Source organism: Pantherophis guttatus, chromosome 13 (genome assembly GCF_059756535.1).
Source record: "Pantherophis guttatus breed Tessera chromosome 13, ASM5975653v1, whole genome shotgun sequence".
Taxonomy (NCBI): Eukaryota; Metazoa; Chordata; class Lepidosauria; order Squamata; family Colubridae; genus Pantherophis; species Pantherophis guttatus.
This window is the reverse complement of record NC_142075.1, coordinates 22,231,196-22,253,386: the sequence shown is the minus strand read 5'-3', so window position 1 is coordinate 22,253,386 and position 22,191 is coordinate 22,231,196. Positions and strand designations below refer to the sequence as shown.

Sequence of the window (22,191 nt, the reverse complement as noted above, 5' to 3'; positions counted from 1 at the left end):
TCAAAAAGCAATATAAAGGGAAAGTTAGGCCAGGCCGGCCTGCTGAAACAGGAATGTTTTGAGGGCACGGCGGAAAGTGCGCAGATCCGGAATCTTCTGTATCTCTGGGGGGAGCTCGTTCCAGATGGTGGGTGCCCTCACAGAAAAGGCTCTCCCCCTGGGGGCCGCCAGTCGACATTGTTTGGCTGACGGCACCCTGAGAAGCCCCTCTCTATGGGAGCGTACTGGGCGGTGAGAGGCTATTGGTGGCAGAAGGCGGTCTCGTAAGTACCCCGGTCCTAAGCCATGGAGCGCTCTAAAGGTGGTAACTAAGACCTTGAAGCGCACCCGGAAGACCACAGGGAGCCAGTGCAGCTCACGCAGGAGGGGAGCCACATGGGAGCGCCATGCTGCTCCCATAACTACCCGCGCGGCCGCATTCTGGACCAGCTGGAGCCTCCGGGTGCTCCTCAAGGGGAGCCCCATGTAGAGAGCATTACAGTAGTCCAGGCGTGAAGTGACGAGGGCATGAGTGACCGTTTTTAACGAGTCCCGATCCAGAAAGGGACGCAACTGGCGAATCAGGCGAACCTGATAAAAAGACCTCCCGGCCACAGCCGTCAAGTGTTCTTCTAAAGACAGCCGTGAGTCCAAGAGGACGCCTAAGTTGCGAACCCTCTCCGTGGGGGGCAATGACTCATCCCCAATAGTCAGTGATGGCACCAATTGACTATATCGGGACGTCGGAAACCACAGCCACTCGGTCTTGGATGGGTTGAGCCTGAGTCTGTTCCTCCCCATCCAGATCCGTACAGCCTCCAGGCACTGGGACATCACTTTAAGGGCATCATTGGGGTGGTCCGGGGTGGAGATGTATAGCTGAGTATCATCAGCATACTGATGATACTTCACCCCAAAACCACGGATGATCTCACCCAGCGGCTTCACATAAATGTTGAACAGAAGGGGTGAGAGAACCGACCCCTGTGGCACCCCACATACAAGGGGCCTCGGGGTCGACCTCTGCCCCCCTGTCAACACAGACTGCGACCGATCAGAGAGAAAGGAGGAGAACCACCGCAACACGGTGCCCCCCACCCCTAACTCTTCCAACCGGTGCAGCATGATACCATGGTCGATGGTATCAAAAGCTGCTGAGAGGTCTAATAGGACCAGGACAGAGGAGCAACCCCTGTCCCGGGCCCTCCAGAGATCATCTACCAATGCGACCAATGCCGTTTCCGTGCTGTATCCAGGCCTGAAGCCCGACTGGAACGGATCTAGATAAGTCGATTCATCCAAGTACTGAGGAAGCTGTCGCGCTACCACACTCTCAACAACCTTCGCAATAAAGCAAAGGTTGGAGACTGGACGGTAATTAGCCAACACTGCTGGGTCCAGGGAAGGCTTCTTGAGGAGAGGCCTCACCACCGCCTCCTTCAAGGCGGTAGGGAAGACACCCTCTCTCAAGGAAGCATTTATAATCCCCTGGAGCCAACCTCGTGTAACCTCCCGAGAGGCCAGCACCAGCCAGGAGGGACACGGGTCCAATAAACATGTGGCTGCGCTTAATCTGCCCAGTATCTTGTCCATGTTTTCCGGAGTCACAGAATCAAACTCTTCCCAGGTAATATTCTCAAGACTTGCCTCCATCCTCCCTCCTGAATCTACCCAGTCAGAGTCCAAATTTTCCCGAATCTGAGCGATTTTGTCATACAGATATTGTACAAAGTCCTCGGCTCTACCCTCCAAGGGGTCCTCCCGCGCTTCCTGGTGGAGCAGGGAGCGGGTCACCCTAAACAGGGCGGCCGGGCGATTATCTGATGACGCAATAAGAGCGGAAAAATAGTTACACTTTGCCGCTTTTATTGCCACCAGGTAGGTCTTAATATGAGACCTTACCAGTGTTCGGTCAGATTCAGAACGGCTGGCCCTCCAACTGCTCTCCAGGCGTCTTTTCCGGCGTTTCATCTCCCTCAGCTCCTCGGTGAACCAGGGAGCCAGGTGAGATCGACGCCGGGTCAGAGGCCGCAAAGGCACGACCCGGTCCAAAGCCCCAGCGGCCGCCCTATCCCAGGCAGCCACTAGGTCTTCAGTCGAGCCGTGTGCCAGAGCCTCAGGAAATGGCCCAAGCTCCGTCTGGAACCTATCCGGGTCCATCAGGCGCCTGGGGCGGAACCACCTCATCGGTTCCGCCTCCCTGCGGCGGGGTGTGGCGGTTCGAAGGTCAAAGTGAAGGAGGGAGTGATCTGACCATGACAAGGGCTCGATCGCTATATCCCCTATCTTGAGACCACTCAGCCACTGACCAGAGACAAAAACCAGGTCCAGCGTGTTTCCCCCCGTGTGAGTAGGGCCATGAACTAATTGGGTCAGGTCCATGGCCGTCATGGAAGCCATGAACTCCTGAGCCACCTCAGACGCCTCACCGACGGATGGCAGGTTGAAGTCCCCCATGACGATTTATTCATTTATTGATTGATTTATACTATCCATTGCTCCATTTTCTCAATTTTTGGTGTAATGTTTTTTTCAGTGCAATATTGATAGAATACATTTAGATTCCTAATACTCTAATAATAGTATTAATTAATAATAAGGTGCCTTAGAGTACTGAATATAGGTAAGAGGGAAAAAGTAGATATTATTGTAGCAATAGGTTAAAGATTCAGAAACTGATGTTACAAGTATGATGATTACTCTTTTTTTAAATGCCCACATCCATAATTCAATGCGCCCCGCCCCCCCTCCACACCTGCACGCGTGACCCCCCTGCACCCCCCACTTTTGCCATGCGATGGCATGGTGGGCCCAGTAGGTCCGTTTTTTCACCCTCCCCAGGCTCCAGAGGCTTTCTTGGAACCTGAGGAGAGCGAAAACGGCATTCCCCCCCCCCCCCCCCAGAGGCCCTCTGGAGGTCAGAAACAGCCCATTTTCCCATTTCCAGTGGACCCGGAAGGCCCGTTTTTCACCCTCCCCAGCCTCCAGAGGCTTTCTTGGAGCCTGGGGAGGGCAAAAACTGCCTCTCCCCTCCTCCCCCCCCCCCCCAGAGGCCGGAAACAGCCCATTTCTTGACTTCCGGTGGGCCCGGAAGGGGCAAAAATCAGGTGGCCAGCGCATGCATGCGTGTTGGAGCTGAGCTAGGGCAACACTCGCGTGCCCACGGATACGGCTCCGCGTGCCACCTGTGGCACAGGTGTCATAGGTTCGCCATCACGGGTATAGGGTTTCCTGCCTAAGCAAGGGGGTTGGACTAGAAGACCTCCAAGGTCCCTTCCAACTCTGTTATTCTGCTTCTAACATTACTTTGACATGTAACTACTGAACAGAAGCAGCACAAAAAACCCCCAAAACCCTCAAAAGCACTTCCGGTGTACAAGAGCTGGGCCGAATTCCTCATACTCCTTTTTGCTGATACACATTTGCTGAAAGAGAGGAAGAGACGCTAGGAGGGATCCCCCAACCCACGATGAGCACGTGCGATTCGGGGGGGCAACGATGTTGACCTCGGCATTCGAGGGAAGCAGTGGCGGCAGCTCCGTCTGCAACCTTTCAGCAATGCCAGGGAACATGGAGGTGCCACCTGCCAGCACGACATTTTTATACATGGTGCTGCGGAGATCCTGTTCACACTTCATCACGGCAGTAAAGACAGTATCGTGGATGCCACAACATTCTTTATTCAGATATCTGGGATCAAAGAGGCCTTCGGGGCACCTGTAACGCTCGGTATCAATGGTAATCACTTGCCCGTCGGGTAGCTCATACTGCTTCTCCAAAGAGGAGGGTGTAGCGGTGGCCATTTCTTTCGCAAAATCCGGGGCCACGTAGCAAAGCTTCTCCTTGATGTCCTCCACCATCTCCCTCTCTTCTGGTTTGATGTGGTAGCCTCTTTTATTCAGCATCTGCAGAAGGAAGTCCGTCAGGTCTTCGCCACCCATGTCCATGCGGAAGAGAGCATGGCGGAGGGCATGGCCTTCGTAGACGGGGAGAGGATCCATCCGGTCGTTCTTTATATCCAGAACTACTCCATTGGTGCGGCCGGAAGCGTAGAGGGAGAGCACGGCTTGAAAGGCCAAGTAGAAGGCTGATGCATTGAAGCTCTCGAACATAATCTGGGTCATCTTCTCTTCCTCGCTCTTCAAGTTCCTGGGACTCTCGGACAGCAAGACTGGATGTTCCTCCGGGGCCAACTGCAACTCTTTGTAGAAAACATGGTGCCAGATTTTCTCCATGTCATCCCAGTTGTTAATAAAGCCAAAATCAAAGGAGGACCTCAAATTCAAGACGTCTCTCCTGCTCTGAGCATCACTTCCCACGTAGAAGGCCTTTCTGTCTTCCACTGCACTCTGCTGCTTGGGCCTCCCAATGATGGGAGGAAGTACTATTCTGGGGAGGTCCTCTCCTGCAACTCCTGCTCTGCAGTTTCTGCTGCTATTGTCCACCACAAGCGCTACGGTCTCTTGGTCGGCCATTGGTAGGTAAACCTAGGAGAGAACCAGGCAGAGGCATTAAGAATACACTATCTCCATCCTGCAAAATTCAGTATATGAGGGCTCCTTGGGACTCTCTGAGCTTGGTTGATTTCTTGCACACATACCACGTAATGTCATCAGTGTTAGAAGGGAATGGCCTTTACTTGTATTTCATTTTTGTAATTTATTTATTTATTACATGTATTTATGTGCCGCCATTCTCCCGAAGGACTCAGGGCGGCGAACACAGTTAAAAAACAAGTACAATAAAATCCCATTTTAAACCAAATAACTAATTAATAGTAAATAATAAAACCCGGAATCAGAGTCAGCCTATTTGTTTGAACAGCCAAGTCTTCAGGTCCCGACGGAAGGAGCGGAGATCAGGAGCCGTCCGGAGCTCGGTAGGTAATTCATTCCAGAGGGTGGGAGCACCCACAGAGAACGCCCTACCCCTGGTAATTGATATTTGTTTAGTTAATACATAGCATCCCTCATGATTGGACTGTGGGAGATAGATAGATAGATAGATAGATAGATAGATAGATAGATAGATAGATAGATAGATAGATAGTTAATTAGTTAGTTTATTATATTTGTATACCGCCCTTCTCCCGAAGGACTCAGGGCAGTGAACAGCCGTGGTAAAAACAATGTACAACAAAAATTAAAAGCTTATTAAAATAATTATATCATTCAGCCTAATTTAAGATAGTTAAATATCTAAGATAGATAGATAGATAGATAGATAGATAGAGAGAGAGAGAGAGAGAGAGAGAGAGAGAGAGAGAGAGAGAGAGAGAGAGAGAGAGAGAGAGAGAGAGGGAGATGGATGGACAGATGGATATATACAGAATTGTTTCTCTTTTGTTCAGGGGATGACAGTCGGTGACATGCCAGCAGAGCCGAGTTAGACATTTTCCAAATTTTTGACACGACATGCCAAAACGTTAGCCATCACTGACTTAAAGCAACCTACCTTCTTTCGTACCATTCCCTTATTATCCCATATTCAAATGAGAAAAAAACAAACAAACCAGAGTTAAGAGCTGAATAACTTGCACTTTTAAGAGACAAGGGCTGGAAGAAATTGATTCAATTGACTTAGTGCCGTTGTTAGCCAGAAGGTCCAATGGGACATTTTGCTAAGGAATATGCAAACTAATAGGGATGTGGTGGCTCAGTGGCTAAGACGCTGAGCTTGTCGATCGAAAGGTCGGCAGTTCAGCGGTTCGAATCCCTGGTGCCGCGTAACGGGGTGAACTCCCGTGACTTGTCCCAGCTTCTGCCAACCTAGCAGTTCGAAAGCACGTTAAAAAAATGCAAGTAGAAAAATAGGGACCACCTTTGGTGGGAAGGTAACAGCGTTCCGTGCGCCTTTGGCGTTGAGTCCTGCCGGCCACATGACCACGGAGACGTCTTCGGACAGCGCTGGCTCTTCGGCTTTGAAACGGAGATGAGCACCGCCCCCTAGAGCCGGGAACGACTAGCACATATGTGCGAGGGGAAGCTTTACCTTTATACAAACTAGAGCTGGGAACCTTCTTGTAGAAAAATTTTCTGGATGACCATTAAAAAGAGCTTCCCTAAACAACCTCTTATTTTAGGGGAACATTAGTTGGGCAACAAGGTTTTCCTCAAGCTTCATTCAGTTCTCATTTGGGTCCGGTTCTGTTTTAGCTCAGCTTCCCATCTGACTTGTTCTTTGTTCCATATTCTTGTTTCTGGCTCATTCTAGATGCTTTTCACAAAGGCAGAGTTCAAACCTAGGACATTTTGAATGCAGAGGGGATGTTCTACCACTAAAGCCAGCAGCTTCTGAGCTAGCTTTGAAAGGAAACTTAAGATTTCTTGATCTTTTCATCTAACTTCCTCTTACAACTCACCTTCTCTCAATCCACTACTGGCAACCCCATTCAAGCCAATATGGGCAGAACATTTAGGGAGAGTGATGGTTTAAAATCCAGTCCATACTTACCCCAAGGCAAGATGGTTAGCTCGGCACTTGATTCCACAATTGTGTCAGCAAGGATCAAATCCTTTCCTTCCCTTTGATTTTTCCCCCCACTGGTATTTATCAGTTTCCTGCTCGTCTTGCCCTTTGATCCTATACTTATCTGTGAGCAGCTGTGAATATGGGCTGTTTGTGCAATAAGTAAATGTCATTGAAACATAGCTATTTTGTAAGGAGGACAACTACAGTATAACCAAATAAGGTTAAACAGGAGCCTTTATCAGCAATATATCTTTGGACGTATTCCAAAACTCCTTCTGTATATATTTCAAGAACATTTCCTGGTGCTTACTCAGTTTCAGAGACTGGCATACTGTAAAAAATGGGATGTCGTAGAGAATTGGTTGTTAAAGTAATCAAGAGAGAGAGAGGAAGGGAGGGAGGGAGATATGGTGTGTGTGTGTGTGAGAGAGAGAGATGATAGATAGATAGATAGATAGATAGATAGATAGATAGATAGATAGATAGGTGGGTGGATGGATAGATGGATGGATAGATGGATAGATAGATGAGAGAGATATAGATATATGGTATATAGATATATGGGAGAAGAGAGAGATGAGAGATGTAAGATAGATAGAGATGTGAGATAGATAGATGGATAGAGAGATGAGTGATATAGATATATGGTATATAGATATATGGGGGAGAGAGAGAGAGATGAGAGATGTGATGTGAGATGATAGATAGATAGATAGATAGATAGATAGATAGATAGATAGATGATGGGAGAGAGAGACAAACATGGATGGATGGATGGATGGATGGATGGATGGATGGATGGATGGACGGAGGGAAGGATGGATCATGTAAGATTAATAGAATGTATTTTATTCTCCTTATGTACACTGAGAGCATATGCACCAAAGACAAATTCCTTGTGTGTCCAATCACACTTGGCCAATAAAATTCTATTCTATTCTATTCTATTCTATTCTATTCTATTCTATTCTATTCTATTCTATTCTATCCTATCCTATCCTATTCTCCATCATTCTATTCTATTCTATTCTATTCTATTCTATTCTATTCTATTCTATTCTATTCTATTCTATTCTATTCTATCCTCCATCATTCTATTCTATTCTATTCTATTCTATTCTCCATCATTCTATTTCATTTTCCATCATCCTATCCTATCCTATTCTCCATCATTCTATTTTATTCTATTCTCCATCATTCTATTCTATTCTCCATCATCCTATCCTATCCTATCCTATCCTATCCTATCCTATCCTATCCTATCCTATCCTATCCTATCCTATCCTATCCTATCCTATCCTATTCTCCATCATTCTATTCTATTCTCCATTCTATTCTATTCTATTCTCTGTTCTGTTCTATTCTATTCTATTCTATTCTATTCTATTCTATTCTACTCTACTCTACTCTACTCTATTCTATTCTATTTATACTGGCAACTAGTAGAAACAAACTAAGTCACAAAGCATATATCAAAGCCTGTGGATTCGATAAGGTTTTTTTTTTAATCACACGTATTACAAAAATACTTTTAAGATCTTTGGAGGATCATGACTGAACCGATTATTCATTTATTAAATTTATTTGATTGCCCAATTTACACATAGTGACTCGGGGAGGCTTACAAATATTAAAAATCCACAGTACAGAAACCCATATTGCACAACTACCCCGACTTTGTAGATGGAGAAAGGATGATTTGTCATCTACGGTCAAAAATCGCTTTCTTTTTTTAAATAAATAGTATTGGTGACATATAGCAACCAGAAAATAGAGTGAAGAGTAACTATATATATATATATATATATATATATATATATATATATATATATATATATATGTAGATCTTTGGTTATTCGGGTCTGAAGATGACGAATGAGACTTCGTCGAAACGTTGCCAAGACACTTCCAATTTTACGTGGGAGAAGACCCGAATAACCAAAGATCTACATATATATATATATATATATATATATATATATATATATATATATATATATCAGGGCTAATAAAATCAGAAAAAAATATACAGTGTAGTAATTAAATGAGAGACTTTCAAACAACCTAAAATATCTCCATAAAGCACAGTCCATTTATTAAACGATTTATTCATTTATTGATTGATTTATACTATCCATTGCTCCATTTTCTCAATTTTTGGTGTAATGTTTTTTTCAGTGCAATATTGATAGAATACATTTAGATTCCTAATACTCTAATAATAGTATTAATTAATAATAAGGTGCCTTAGAGTACTGAATATAGGTAAGAGGGAAAAAGTAGATATTATTCTAGCAATAGGTTAAAGATTCAGAAACTGATGTTACAAGTATGATGATTACTCTTTTTTTAAATGCCCACATCCATAATTCAATGCGCCCCGCCCCCCCTCCACACCTGCACGCGTGACCCCCCTGCACCCCCCACTTTTGCCATGCGATGGCATGGTGGGCCCAGTAGGTCCGTTTTTTCACCCTCCCCAGGCTCCAGAGGCTTTCTTGGAACCTGAGGAGAGCGAAAACGGCATCCCCCCCCCCCGCCAGAGGCCCTCTGGAGGTCAGAAACAGCCCATTTTCCCATTTCCAGTGGACCCGGAAGGCCCGTTTTTCACCCTCCCCAGCCTCCAGAGGCTTTCTTGGAGCCTGGGGAGGGCAAAAACTGCCTCTCCCCTCCTCCCCCCCCGCCCCCAGAGGCCGGAAACAGCCCATTTCTTGACTTCCGGTGGACCCGGAAGGGGCAAAAATCAGGTGGCCAGCGCATGCATGCGTGTTGGAGCTGAGCTAGGGCAACACTCGCGTGCCCACAGATACGGCTCCGCGTGCCACCTGTGGCACAGGTGTCATAGGTTCGCCATCACGGGTATAGGGTTTCCTGCCTAAGCAAGGGGGTTGGACTAGAAGACCTCCAAGGTCCCTTCCAACTCTGTTATTCTGCTTCTAACATTACTTTGACATGTAACTACTGAACAGAAGCAGCAAAAAAAACCCCCAAACCCTCAAAAGCACTTCCGGTGTACAAGAGCTGGGCCGAATTCCTCATACTCCTTTTTGCTGATACACATTTGCTGAAAGAGAGGAAGAGACGCTAGGAGGGATCCCCCAACCCACGATGAGCACGTGCGATTCGGGGGGGCAACGATGTTGACCTCGGCATTCGAGGGAAGCAGTGGCGGCAGCTCCGTCTGCAACCTTTCAGCAATGCCAGGGAACATGGAGGTGCCACCTGCCAGCACGACATTTTTATACATGGTGCTGCGGAGATCCCGGTCACACGTCATCACGGCGTTAAAGACAATCTCGTGGATGCCACAAAATTCTTTATTCAGATATCCGGGCTGGAAGAGGCCTTCGGGGCACCTGTAACGCTCGGTATCAATGGTAATCACTTGCCCGTCGGGTAGCTCATACTGCTTCTCCAAAGAGGAGGGTGTAGCGGTGGCCATTTCTTTCACAAAATCCGGGGCCACGTAGCAAAACTTCTCCTTGATGTCCTCCACCATCTCCTTCTCTTCTGGTTTGATGTGGTAGCCTCTTTTATTCAGCATCTGCAGAAGGAAGTCCGTCAGGTCTTCGCCACCCATGTCCATGCGGAAGAGAGCACGGCGGAGGGCATGGCCTTCGTAGATGGGGAGAGGATCCATCCGGTCGTTCTTTATATCCAGAACTACTCCATTGGTGCGGCCGGAAGCGTAGAGGGAGAGCACGGCTTGAAAGGCCAAGTAGAAGGCTGATGCATTGAAGCTCTCGAACATAATCTGGGTTATCTTCTCTGCCTCGCTCTTAAAGACCCTGGAGCCCTCGGAAAGCAAGACTGGATGTTCCTCCGGAGCCAACTGCAACTCTTTGTAGAAAACATGGTGCCAGATTTTCTCCATGTCATCCCAGTTGTTAATAAAGCCAAAATGAAAGGAGGACCTCAAGCTCAAGACGTCTCTCCTGCTCTGAGCATCACTTCCCACGTAGAAGGCCTTTCTGTCTTCCACTGCACTCTGCTGCTTGGGCCTCCCAATGATGGGAGGAAGTACTATTCTGGGGAGGTCCTCTCCTGCAACTCCTGCTCTGCAGTTTCTGCTGCTATTGTCCACCACAAGCGCTACGGTCTCTTGGTCGGCCATTGGTAGGTAAACCTAGGAGAGAACCAGGCAGAGACATTAAGAATACACTATCTCCATCCTGCAAAATTCAGTATATGAGGGCTCCTTGGGACTCTCTGAGCTTGGTTGATTTCTTGCACACATACCACGTAATGTCATCAGTGTTAGAAGGGAATGGCCTTTACTTGTATTTCATTTTTGTAATTTATTTATTTATTTATTTATTTATTTCATGTATTTATATAGGTAATTCATTCCAGAGGGTGGGGGCACCCACAGAGAACGCCCTACCCCTGGTAATTGATATTTGTTTAGTTAATACATAGCATCCCTCATGATTGGACTGTGGAAGATAGATAGATAGATAGTTTATTATATTTGTATACCGCCCTTCTCCCGAAGGACTCAGGGCGGTGAACAGCCGTGGTAAAAACAATGTACAACAAAAATTAAAAGCTTATTAAAATAATTAAATCATTCAGCCTAATTTAAGATAGTTAAATATCTAATATCTAATTTAGATAGATAGATAATAGATAGATAGATAGATAGATAGATAGATAGATAGATAGATGATAGATGGATGGATGGACAGATGGATATATACAGAATTGTTTCTCTTTTGTTCAGGGGATGACAGTCGGTGACATGCCAGCAGAGCTGAGTTAGACATTTTCAAAATTTTTGACACGACATGCCAAAAAGTTGGCCATCACTGACCTAAAACAACCTATCTTCTTTCGTACCATTCCCTTATCCCATATTCAAATGAGAAAAAAAACAAACAAACCAGAGTTAAGAGCTGAATAACGCACTTTTAAGAGACAAGGGCTGGAAGAAATTTATTCAATTGACTTAGTGCCGTTGTTAGCCAGAAGGTCCAATGGAACATTTTGCTAAGGAATATGCAAACTAATAGGGATGTGGTGGCTCAGTGGCTAAGACGCTGTGCTTGTCGATCGAAAGGTCGGCAGTTCAGCGGTTCGAATCCCTAGTGCCGCCTAACAGGGTGAGCTCCCGTGACTTGTCCCAGCTTCTGCCAACCTAGCAGTTCGAAAGCAGGTAAAAAATGCAAGTAGAAAAAGTAGGGACCACCTTTAGTGGGAAGGTAATGGCGTTCCGTGCGCCTTTGGCATTTAGTCCTGCCGGCCACATGACCACGGAGACGTCTTCGGACAGCGCTGGCTCTTTGGCTTTGAAACAGATATGAGCACCGCCCCCTAGAGCCGGGAACGACTAGCACATATGTGCGAGGGGAAGCTTTACCTTTATACAAACTAGAGCTGGGGACCTTCTTGTAAAAAAATTTTCTGGATGACCATTAAAAAGAGCTTCCCTAAACAACCTCCTATTTTAGGGGAACATTAGTTGGGCTACAAGGTTTTCCTCAAGCTTCATTCAGTTCTCATTTGGGTCCGGTTCTGTTTTAGCTCAGCTTCCCATCTGACTTGTTCTTTGTTCCATATTCTTGTTTCTGGCTCATTCTAGATGCTTTTCACAAAGGCAGAGTTCAAACCTAGGACATTTTGAATGCAGAGGGGATGTTCTACCACTAAAGCCAGCAGCTTCTGAGCTAGTTTTGAAAGGAAACTTAAGATTTCTTGATCTTTTCATCTAACTTCCTCTTACAACTCACCTTCTCTCAATCCACTACTGGCAACCCCATTCAAGCCAATATGGGCAGAACATTTAGGGAGAGTGATGGTTTAAAATCCAGTCCATACTTACCCCAAGACAAGATGGTTAGCTCGGCACTTAATTCCACAATTGTGTCAGCAAGGATCAAATCCTTTCCTTCCCTTTGATTTTTTGCCCCACTGGTATTTATCAGTTTCCTGCTCGTCTTGCCCTTTGATCCTATACTTATCTGTGAGCAGCTGTGAATATGGGCTGTTTGTGCAATAAGTAAATGTCATTAAAACATAGCTATATTGTAGGGAGGACAACTACAGTATAACCAAATAAGGTTAAACAGGAGCCTTTATCAGCAATATATCTTTGGACATATTCCAAAACTTCTTCTGTATATATTTCAAGAACATTTCCTGGTGCTTACTCAGTTTCAGAGACTGGCATACTGTAAACAATGGGATGTCGTAGAGAATTGGTTGTTAAAGTAATCAAGAGAGAGAGAAGGAGGGAGATATGGGTGTGTGTATGTGAGAGAGAGAGAGATGTGAGATAGATAGATAGATAGATAAGATAGATAGATAGATAGATAGAAGGGTGGGTGGGTGGGTAGATGGATGGATGGATGGACAGATAGATGAGAGTGATAGAGATAGATATATGGTATATAGATATATAGGGGGGAGAGAGAGATGAGAGAGATGTGAGATAGATAGATAGATAGATAGATAGATAGATAGATAGATAGATAGATAGATGATTGATAGACGATAGATGGGAGAGAGAGACAGACATAGATAGATGATGAATGGATAGAGGGATGGATAGATGGATCATGTAAGATTAATTTCCTTATCGGCATAAATAAAACATTTATTAAAATCAAGTGTTTGCAGTTTCTTGAAAACAGGAAGGGAGGGATTGATTCTCGCCTGATCTGTGCAGGATGAATGGCTTTGTTTTCCTAACCTTTTTCTCCACCGTCCTTTCAATATTTCAAATGTATTTTTATTCTATTTTCCTAAGCTCATAGGATTGCAAATCATTACAGCTGATTTGAAAACTAATTGCCATGGGGAAGCCATGCAATAACAATAAAGACTAAACTATAATTTAAGAAATGTTGGTCTGAATGCGTTGGCTAAAAATACAATTGTCCACATAGTATTTCTTAGCAAAATACTGTCAAGGCACTAAATTGAGTTTCCAACAAAACTTAGACATCTGGGCTGCTCTGCGCATGCGCCATCGTCAGGATTTCCTTGTTCTTTTCCGACGTAATTACAATATTCTCCCGCCAGGAGGCATTTATATTTCCTCCGCCCTCCCATTGGCTATCCGCTGTGGAAGACCCGCCCTTTTCTGGAACGGAAGAATACGGCGCTGTTTTTGCTCCGCCCTTCATTTTGGCTTGCCGCTTTGCGGTTGCTATAGTAACCGTTCAAAGAATGGTTTCCCTGGCGTTGCTTCTGCTGTGGTTTTTCGTTCCCCTCCCCTCGTTTTCTCCTCCCAGTTCTGTCTCACTTTTGTCCCTCCTATCCCGCAAACTAGAGATTATTAAACAATATAAAATAAATATAAAACTAGACTTCCGGTCTGAACAATTTTTCCCTCCTCCATGGAGGCAAAATACAACGTCGCTCTATCTTTAACATCTCTATGGAAGAAAAGGGCATCGAGACTGTAAGGGATAGAGTGGCACCACTTTTGCCTGTACAATACAGTCCTGTACTTTTGAATCCATGGCATTTTTGGAAAATAAAAAGTGTAGTTTTACTGTCCTAAATCTGAAGTGCTGCTTTGGAGAACTGTAAATCAGCCATGACAACTAAGAGAATAAAGATCAGTCACTAGTTTTAATAAAAGTACAGGTAGTCCTCGACTTATGACCACGATTGAGTCCAAAATTTCTGTCGCTAAGTGAGACATTTGTTGACCTTGATGGTCAGAAGGTCGCAAAAAGTGGATCACATGACCTTGGGACACTGCAATTGTCATAAATGCGAGTCAGTTGCTAAGTGGCTGAATTTTGATCACGTGACCTGCTGCAATGGTCACAAGGATGAAAAACAGCCGTAAGTCACTTTTTTCAGTGTCAGTTGTAAATTCAAACAATCACTAAATGAACAGTTGTAAGTCAAGGACCACCTGCAAAGTGTTGTAAATAGTAATGTGAATACACCGACTTATTCTGAAATGGCAAATTTAAATATATTTAAAATCTCAGTGAATTTTAATAAGGCTTACTCTAATAAATGTGCAAAGAAAAGCAGGTAGATTTGCACTTCTAATTCGGTGTCATTGTGTGTGAAATGAAAAGTTGTGTAGAAGGACAGTTCCCATTCAGAGTAATCCCCTTTAAACTCAATGAAAAAGAAGTAGATTTAGAAAGAAGTAACTTGTAATGGAGAATTTGACATACTAATTGCATGTAATGTGTGTGTAATAAGTGACTAGACTAATTGTGCTGTTATTATATTGCAACAAAACTTTTAAGTCTGGATCCAACTGAATAATCTTCATTTTGATCTGATATATATGTGGGTGGAACTGTACAATTACATGCATGGACTATATACCTAATTCCATAACTGATTATGCATCAAATTGTTATTTTTTAGTGATCACATAGTTAGATTATATTCTGGATTATCTGTTTCTGGTCTGGCTTTTCAAGTTTTCCCACAGTGCTTATAATGAGGTTCAACGATCATATTACAATGTAAAGTGTCTATTTTTTTTGGCTTAGTATTTCATTGCATAGTTCAGCCATTAATTGTTGTAAACCCGTTGGCAGCCCAGAGTTTTTTTTTTTGGGGTGGGCAGACTTAATAAATTTAATACTAATGTGAATTTCTTCCATAAGGTAGGACTAATCTGGCCCAAATTTAGCCTGTCATATGAAGAGCATCTATACATCATTTGCATATATGTTAAGTCATTGTTGTGAGCTGCCCAAAGTCAGAGGATATTGGCTTGTTGCAGTCAGACAGGTCTTGAGACTGGATTTGGCATTTTTATCCACCTATTGAGTCCTTCCCATGGACCTGAGATAGGAAAATGTTTGCATTATAATTATTATTATAGTTGGTTGCAGTTAGACAGATATTTACACTGGACTTGGCATTTTTATCCACCTATCAAGTCTATTATTATTATGCCTTATCTTTAAAATTGATTCTTCTGACAGTTCACCAATGCACAAGCAGCTCAAATACTTATTATTCAATTCTGGAGAGACCAACATACAGCCTTCAACTATTCTCTGGCCTGCAAAATTGATCTATCTAGATCAGAGGTTCCCAACTGCGGGGGTGGGTGGGGTGCGAGACGGTATTCTAGGGGATGCGAAAACTTGGGATTAGAAGTTTCAAAACGATAGTGTATATGCATAATTATATCCATATTTATTTATTTATTTATTTATTTTATTGAATTTCTATACCGCCCTACTCCCGAAGGACTCAGGGCGGTGCACAGCCATGAAGTAAAACACATAAATATACAAAATTTAAAATCAAATAAAAATGAATTAAATAAATTTGGCTGAATTAATACCCATAATTAAAAACCCATAATTTTAAAATACATTAAAAATTTAAAATTTACAGTTAAAAGGGAGAAGATTTAGGCGAGGCCAGCTTGATGAAATAAAAACGTCTTCAACTCGCGGCGGAAGGTGCGCAGATCCGGAATCCTCCGTATCTCTGGGGGGAATTATTTATTTTTGTAAGGAGTGCGTGTATCAGAAGAATAGAATAGAATGGAATGGAATGGAATGGAATGGAATGGAATGGAATGGAATAGAATAGAATAGAATAGAATAGAATAGAATAGAATAGAATAGAATAGAATAGAATAGAATTCTTTATTGGCCAAGTGTGATTGAACACACAAGGAATTTGTCTTTGGTGCATACGCTCACAGTGTACATAAAAGGAAAGATACATTCGTCAAGAATCATAAGAATAGAATAGAATAGAATAGAATAGAATAGAATAGAATAGAATAGAATTGAATTGAATTGAATTGAATTTTTTATTGGCCAAGTGTGATTGGACACACAAGAAATTTGTCTTTGTGGATACGCTCTCAGTGTACATAAAAGATACGTTCATAAGGTACAACACTTAATGATAGTCATAGGGTACAAATAAGCAATCAAATCGTATTAGGAAACAGCTCTCTGAGCTTCTTTTCTGGCAGCTAGAAATATTCTCTACATGGGTATGTATGTATATCTGTGAATATATGCCTTCTTATATTTTTTTATTACTTTCAATATTTCCCTCCTCCCCCCTCTTCTCTTCCACACACACACAAAAAAATGTGGAATTTGGGGCATGCTTTTCTCTCTCTTCTTTGCAGGGTGAAAAATAATTTTAACAATTATTTAATTTCAAAATAATTTTATTAAAACACACACAGACACACACACACACGGTTGCCCAGGGCAACCCTGAGCTTTCTGCAAACCTCCTCCCCCCCTCCCCTCCCAAACCGGAAGTGGCGAAAGGGGTCCCGCCTCCTGCTCTCCACTCCCACCCCACCCCCCGCCGCCGCTCTCTGGCCGGGACCCGCTCGGTGACGCCACTTCCGGCGCGTGGCCCATAGAGTCCCCTCCTGCGGCCCCTCTTTCCGGCCGGGTGGGGGAGGGGGCTGGGGGCGCGGCTGAGGCGGCTGTTGCTGTTGCGGGCGCTGCGCCTGTGGCGAAGGAGACCCCGCCGGAGGAGGAGGAGGAGGAGGAGGTGAGGCGACCCGCCCCACAAACACACTTCGAGCGGCGGGGAAGGGAGGGCCGGGCTGGGACTCGCCCCCCCCGTCCTCCCCCAGGGGACCCCCCCTCCTTTCTCCCGGGGGGGGCGGCTCGGTCGGGGGCTTTCTTTCGGGGAGGGCGCGGAGCTGCCGGGCGGGAAGCCCTGAGGGGGTGGGGGGGGCGTTCTCCGGCCGCCTTCCTCCAACCTGGCGCCCGCCGGAGGGGCTGCCATGGGCTCCCTCCCCTCCCCCACCCTCAGCATGTCTTCCCCCCCTCCCTCCTTGCGAAGCAAATGAGCAAAATGATGGGAGTTGTAGTCCAGGTAGGTTTGGGGGGGGGGTGTCGTGGGGGGGGAAGTCGGAGAATCAGCTGTTTCCAACCTGGCGCCCGCCGGAGGGGTTGCCATGGGCTCCCGCTCTCCCCGCCCCCTTCCTTACCAAGGTGATGGGAATTGTAGTCCAGAGCCCTTAGATTTAGCTGCAGGTGGTGGGGTGGGGGTGGGGGGAGTCTGCTGCTGCGGCCCCCAAACCTGGTTGCAGTGACGTCCTGCTCTTCCCTCCCCCACCCTCAGCAGCTCCCCCGTCCCTTGCAAAGCAAGTGGGGAAGATGATGGGAGTTGTAGTCCAGAGCTCTAGATAGCCCCAGGTTTGGCGGGGTGGGGGGGGGGTGATCAGCTGTTCCCAACGTGGCGCCCTCCAGACGGGTTGCAATGGGCTCCCGATCTCCCTGCCCCTCTCCCCCGCCCTTACCAAGCAAGGTGATGGGAATTGTAGTCCAGAGCCCTAGATAGGTGCAGGTTGCGGGGCGGGGTGTGTGTGTTTGTCTGCTGCTGCGGTCCCCAACCTGGCGCCCACCAAAGAGCTCCCGCTCTTCCCGCCCCTCCCCCACCCTCAGCATGTGTCCCCCCCCCCATCTTTGCCAAGCAAATGAGCAAGGTGATGGGAGCTGTAGTCCAGAGCCTTAGACAGCCCTCACCTTTGGGGGCAAGGGGTCTGCAGAGTCCCCGACATGGCGCTCAGCAGAGGTGTTGAATTGGGTGCCTGCCTGTGCTCAGCGCGCCGGACCCCTCTCCTTGCGATGATGTGAAGATGATGGGAGTTGTAGTCCAGAGCACTAGACATCTCCAGGATTGGGGTGGTTGTGGGGGGGGTGGGGGGTTCTGCAGCTATCCCCAGCCTGGTGCCCTCAAAGTCACCCAGCTGTCTTTCATGCCTAAGGCGGGACTAGAACTCACCCGTCTCCTGGTGATTGGCCCAAAGTCACCCAGCTGTCTTTCATGCCTAAGGCGGGACTAGAACTCCCCGTCTCCTGGTGATTGGCCCAAAGTCACCCAGCTGTCTTTCATGCCTAAGGCGGGACTAGAACTCACCCGTCTCCTGGTGATTGGCCCAAAGTCACCCAGCTGTCTTTCATGCCTAAGGCGGGACTAGAACTCCCCGTCTCCTGGTGATTGGCCCAAAGTCACCCAGCTGTCTTTCATGCCTAAGGCGGGACTAGAACTCCCCGTCTCCTGGTGATTGGCTCAAAGTCACCCAGCTGGCTTTCATGCCTAAGGCGGGACTAGAACTCCCCGTGTCCTGGTGATTGGCTCAAAGTCACCCAGCTGGCTTTCATGCCTAAGGCGGGACTAGAACTCCCCGTCTCCTGGTGATTGGCTCAAAGTCACCCAGCTGGCTTTCATGTCTAAGGCGGGACTAGAACTTCCAGTCTCCTGGTGATTGGCTCAAAGTCACCCAATTGGCTTTCATGCCTAAGGTGGGACTAGAACTTCCCGTTTCCCAGTTACTAACCTGGTGCCTTAACCACTACACCAAACTAATAAGCTACAATTGGGGAGAACAGCAAACATTGTGCTTCCATTGTACGGCACTTTTAGTCATGGTTTATGTAGTGAAGATAATCTCCCTCCAATTATGTTCAATCTTTTCGGGAGTAAACCTTGAGTGCTGCTTGAGTAAGGACTGTGTGACTCTTCTCTTCAGCCTGCTGTTCATTGAAGTCCCTTTACAGTTGCCAACAGTACAAAATAGAGAAGAAAATATTATTCTATCCGTCAGAACTTTATAAACTTGCTATTCATGAAAGAATTGAGTTGAAGAGTTGAAAGTATTTGTTGCCTTTTTTTTTGTTTCAAATTAACTGCTGCTTTGAGTTATGTCCATACTTAGAATCATGGCTAATTTGGGCCTTTGAGATTTCTCAAATCCAGCCTGTATCATGTCACTCACTGTGGGTTATATCATTATGCACAAAGAAAGTATTAGCGCCTGGAGGGGATAAGTTATTGTAATCCTATTAATATGCAAATGCACCTCTTGCACAACTGAGCTTTCCAGGCCAGGAAGCTCAGTGTAAGATGCCTGCATTGGAACCAGAAGATGTTTAAAAAGTGTTCATAAGATTTTCTTTGGAAATTATTCTTTATCTGTTGCAATGTATTTTAAACTTGCATCCGGAGTGCAGGAATGCAGCTATTATGTAGGCAGTTTTATGTACAGAAGGGATGCGGTGACTCAGTGGCTAAGACACTGAGCTTGTCGATCGAAAGGTCGGCAGTTCAGCGGTTCGAATCCCTAGTGCCGCTTAACGGGGGTGAGCTCCCGTGACTTATCCCAGCTTCTGCCAACCTAGCAGTTCGAAAGCACGTAAAAAATGCAAGTAGAAAAAATAGGGACCACCTTTGGTGGGAAGATAACAGCGTTCCGTGCACCTTTGGCATTGAGTCATGCCGGCCACATGACCACGGAGACGTCTTCAGACAGCGCTGGCTCTTCGGCTTTGAAACGGAGATGAGCACCGCCCCCTAGAGTCAGGAACGACTAGCACATATGTGCGAGGGGAACCTTTACCTTTATGTACAGACAGTCCTCACTTAATGACTGCTGACTTAGCAATCAGGCAAAGTCGTAACAGCTTGACCAGATTTTGCAGTTCTAATGGTTGCAATTTTGGGGGGGTGGGATTGCAACCATCCAGTACTTCAAAATCTGGTCATAACTACCTTTTGGTGGGCAGGCTGTTGCAACTTTGCACGATTGTCATATGGTTGCATTTTAGGTACTTGGTAATCTGCTTGTATTTGCAGCCGCTTCATGTCTTGTGGCCATGAGGATGCTGCCGTGGTTTTAAGTGTGAGGACCAGCTGTAAGTGACGGTCACTAAACAAATGATCAATAAGTCAAGGACTAACTGCAACTTAAGCATGTTTCAAATAGCGTTGTAGACCTGCAGAATTTTAGCTACTACCATTGTGGCTGCCCGAACTGATACTTCTGTTCCTGCATGCATGCATTGAATTGTCTTTGTAGTAAAAAACCACCACCACAACAACTATAAATTGGTAACAAGCCTGAGTGTGAACAGGATTGCCGATGACCTTCCAAGCTGGTTTCACAGAACATTCAAGAGAGTCACGGGAAATTCTTGATGATTCGGTCTTTCTTAAAATAGCAGAGGGGGTTATTTTATTGCCGGTGGAGACAAGGCGCATATTTAATTTTAGCAAAACGTCCTATTGCTCTTTTGGAGGGTCTGTTTTTGCTAAAGTTATGCATCTTATCTGGGTTGAAGCTAAGTGCTTCGGTGCTGGCAGAGGAGTAGCTAAAACAAACAACAAAACAAAACAAAGGGAATTGTTCTTCCATTCTCCTTTGCAATTTGATTTCTCACCACATCAAGAAATTCTGTTCCAATAATGATTCCCCCGATGTATTTCCGCCCTTTAATGATTGTGTGGCTGTTGCCTTTCATCCTTTGACCATCAGCTCATTCAATATTTATTGTCCCCTTATTCATTATCTCCCTGTAGATGGCACTTCACGTGCCCCGTGCCCTGTGGTGTTTCTAAATTAAAATTGGATGTCGGGAAATAAAATAAACTTCTCTGGAAGGCAGATGTGACAAACAAAGGAAAATGGGTGCCCTAAAGCACAGTCACGGCAGAGGGTGGGGATATTATGGCATATATTTAACTTTAAATAGTACGTTATTCATCAGCTCTTGTTATTACATCTGAAAGTCACAATTGCTTTGGGGGAGGAGAGGAGGAGGAGGAGGATGACGGACAGACACTTGAACTCATAATTGCCAGCTGCAAAGAGTTTTCTTGTTGCTTCTTGCCAGCCACCCAAGAGCCGCAAAATTTACTACAGGTAGTCAGTCCTTGACTTGCAACCACATTCGCTTAGTGACTGAAGTTACAACAGCACTTCAAAAAAAAAGGGGGGGGGTGACTTACGGCTGTTTGTCACACGAGGACCATTGCAGCCTCCCCGTGATCCCGTGTTCGAAATTGAGATGCTTGGCAACTGGCATGTATTTATATGGCGGTTGCTAAGTCCTGGGCTCACATGTTCCCCTTTTGCCGCCTTCTAACCAGCAAAGCCAGTGAGGAAGCCAGATTCGTTTTAACGACCGTGTTAGTAACTGAGCACGCTGCAAAAGGGGGAAATCACATGATTCCCGGACACGGCAACGGTCAATAAATGTGAGTCAGTTGCCAATTTTAAATCACGTGACCCTGGGGCTACTGCAAACGGACATAAGGGTGAAAAATGTATGTGAAAAAAAAAAAAAGTGGTCCTAAGTCACTTTTTCCAATGCCGTTGTAACTTTGAACGGTCACTAAAGGAAACTGTTGTAAGCGGAGGACTAGGTTGTAAGTTAGTCTTTCAGTCTTGCATTGGCTTCTTGAATTTGGGCTGCCGAAATACTGTGTTTGCATTCAGCCCCTCCGCCATTTTTATCCTAACTCTGGAATCAAAGCCGCATATATAGCAACCGAGGAAGAAAGTTGGCTGCACCCATTTCTGAATGAAGAGCCTTGGTAATACAGTGGTCTAAGGCACCCTGTTATTAAGCTGGTTATTAAGACCAGCTGCCTGCAATTACTGCAGGGTTCGAATCTCGCCAAGGCTCAAGGTTGACTCAGCCTTCCATCCTTTCTAAGGTAGGTAAATTGAGGACCCAGTTTGTGGGGGCAATAAGCTGACTTTGTATAAATATACAAAAGAATGAAGGCTATTGCTTAGCGCATTGTAAGCCGTCCTGAGTCTCCGGAGAAGGGCGGCATATAAATCAATTTTTTTTTTTAGAAAAAGATCTTTCTGCATGCTTTGCTTAGACTGTAATGCCAAAACAACAATTGGTGGACATTATTGGATGGTGGTTTTTTCCCCCCTCTTCCCTTCCCTGGGGTTGTAAATCCTATTTTGCTCTCATTATGCAGGAACAGACCATTTGCGTAGCATTAAGAGAAAGCGAC

At 45.5% G+C, this 22,191-nt stretch overlaps 2 protein-coding genes across 7 annotated transcripts; both read right to left on the bottom strand.

The window, feature by feature from the left end:
- Window positions 1-3,333: 3,333 nt before the first annotated feature.
- LOC117657894 (actin-87E-like) lies at window positions 3,334-4,460 on the bottom strand. Of its 4 annotated transcripts, none has more exons than XM_087878083.1 (2): window positions 3,839-4,454; window positions 3,334-3,652 (listed from the first exon to the last, which is right to left on the bottom strand). In XM_087878083.1, the coding sequence occupies exons 1-2, from the start codon at window positions 4,452-4,454 to the stop codon at window positions 3,336-3,338; spliced, it is 933 nt and encodes a 310-aa protein (XP_087734209.1). In that variant the 3' UTR covers window positions 3,334-3,335. The 4 variants fall into 4 exon arrangements, with proteins under 4 accessions (XP_087734209.1, XP_087734207.1, XP_087734208.1 ...); XM_087878081.1 differs by having other exon boundaries at window positions 3,334-4,094; window positions 4,194-4,454; XM_087878082.1 differs by having other exon boundaries at window positions 3,334-4,208; window positions 4,323-4,454.
- Window positions 4,461-9,327: 4,867 nt separating this feature from the next.
- LOC117659303 (actin-87E-like) lies at window positions 9,328-10,570 on the bottom strand. Of its 3 annotated transcripts, none has more exons than XM_087878078.1 (2): window positions 10,304-10,564; window positions 9,328-10,204 (listed from the first exon to the last, which is right to left on the bottom strand). In XM_087878078.1, the coding sequence occupies exons 1-2, from the start codon at window positions 10,562-10,564 to the stop codon at window positions 9,446-9,448; spliced, it is 1,020 nt and encodes a 339-aa protein (XP_087734204.1). In that variant the 3' UTR covers window positions 9,328-9,445. The 3 variants fall into 3 exon arrangements, with proteins under 3 accessions (XP_087734204.1, XP_087734205.1, XP_087734206.1); XM_087878079.1 differs by having other exon boundaries at window positions 9,328-10,318; window positions 10,433-10,564; XM_087878080.1 differs by having other exon boundaries at window positions 9,328-10,570.
- Window positions 10,571-22,191: the final 11,621 nt, after the last annotated feature.

Bases quoted from the DNA above. Each gene is read 5' to 3' on its own strand.
- LOC117657894 (XM_087878084.1), bottom strand. From the start codon at position 4,454: ATGGCCGACCAAGAGACCGTAGCGCTTGTGGTGGACAATAGCAGCAGA.
- LOC117659303 (XM_087878080.1), bottom strand. From the start codon at position 10,564: ATGGCCGACCAAGAGACCGTAGCGCTTGTGGTGGACAATAGCAGCAGA.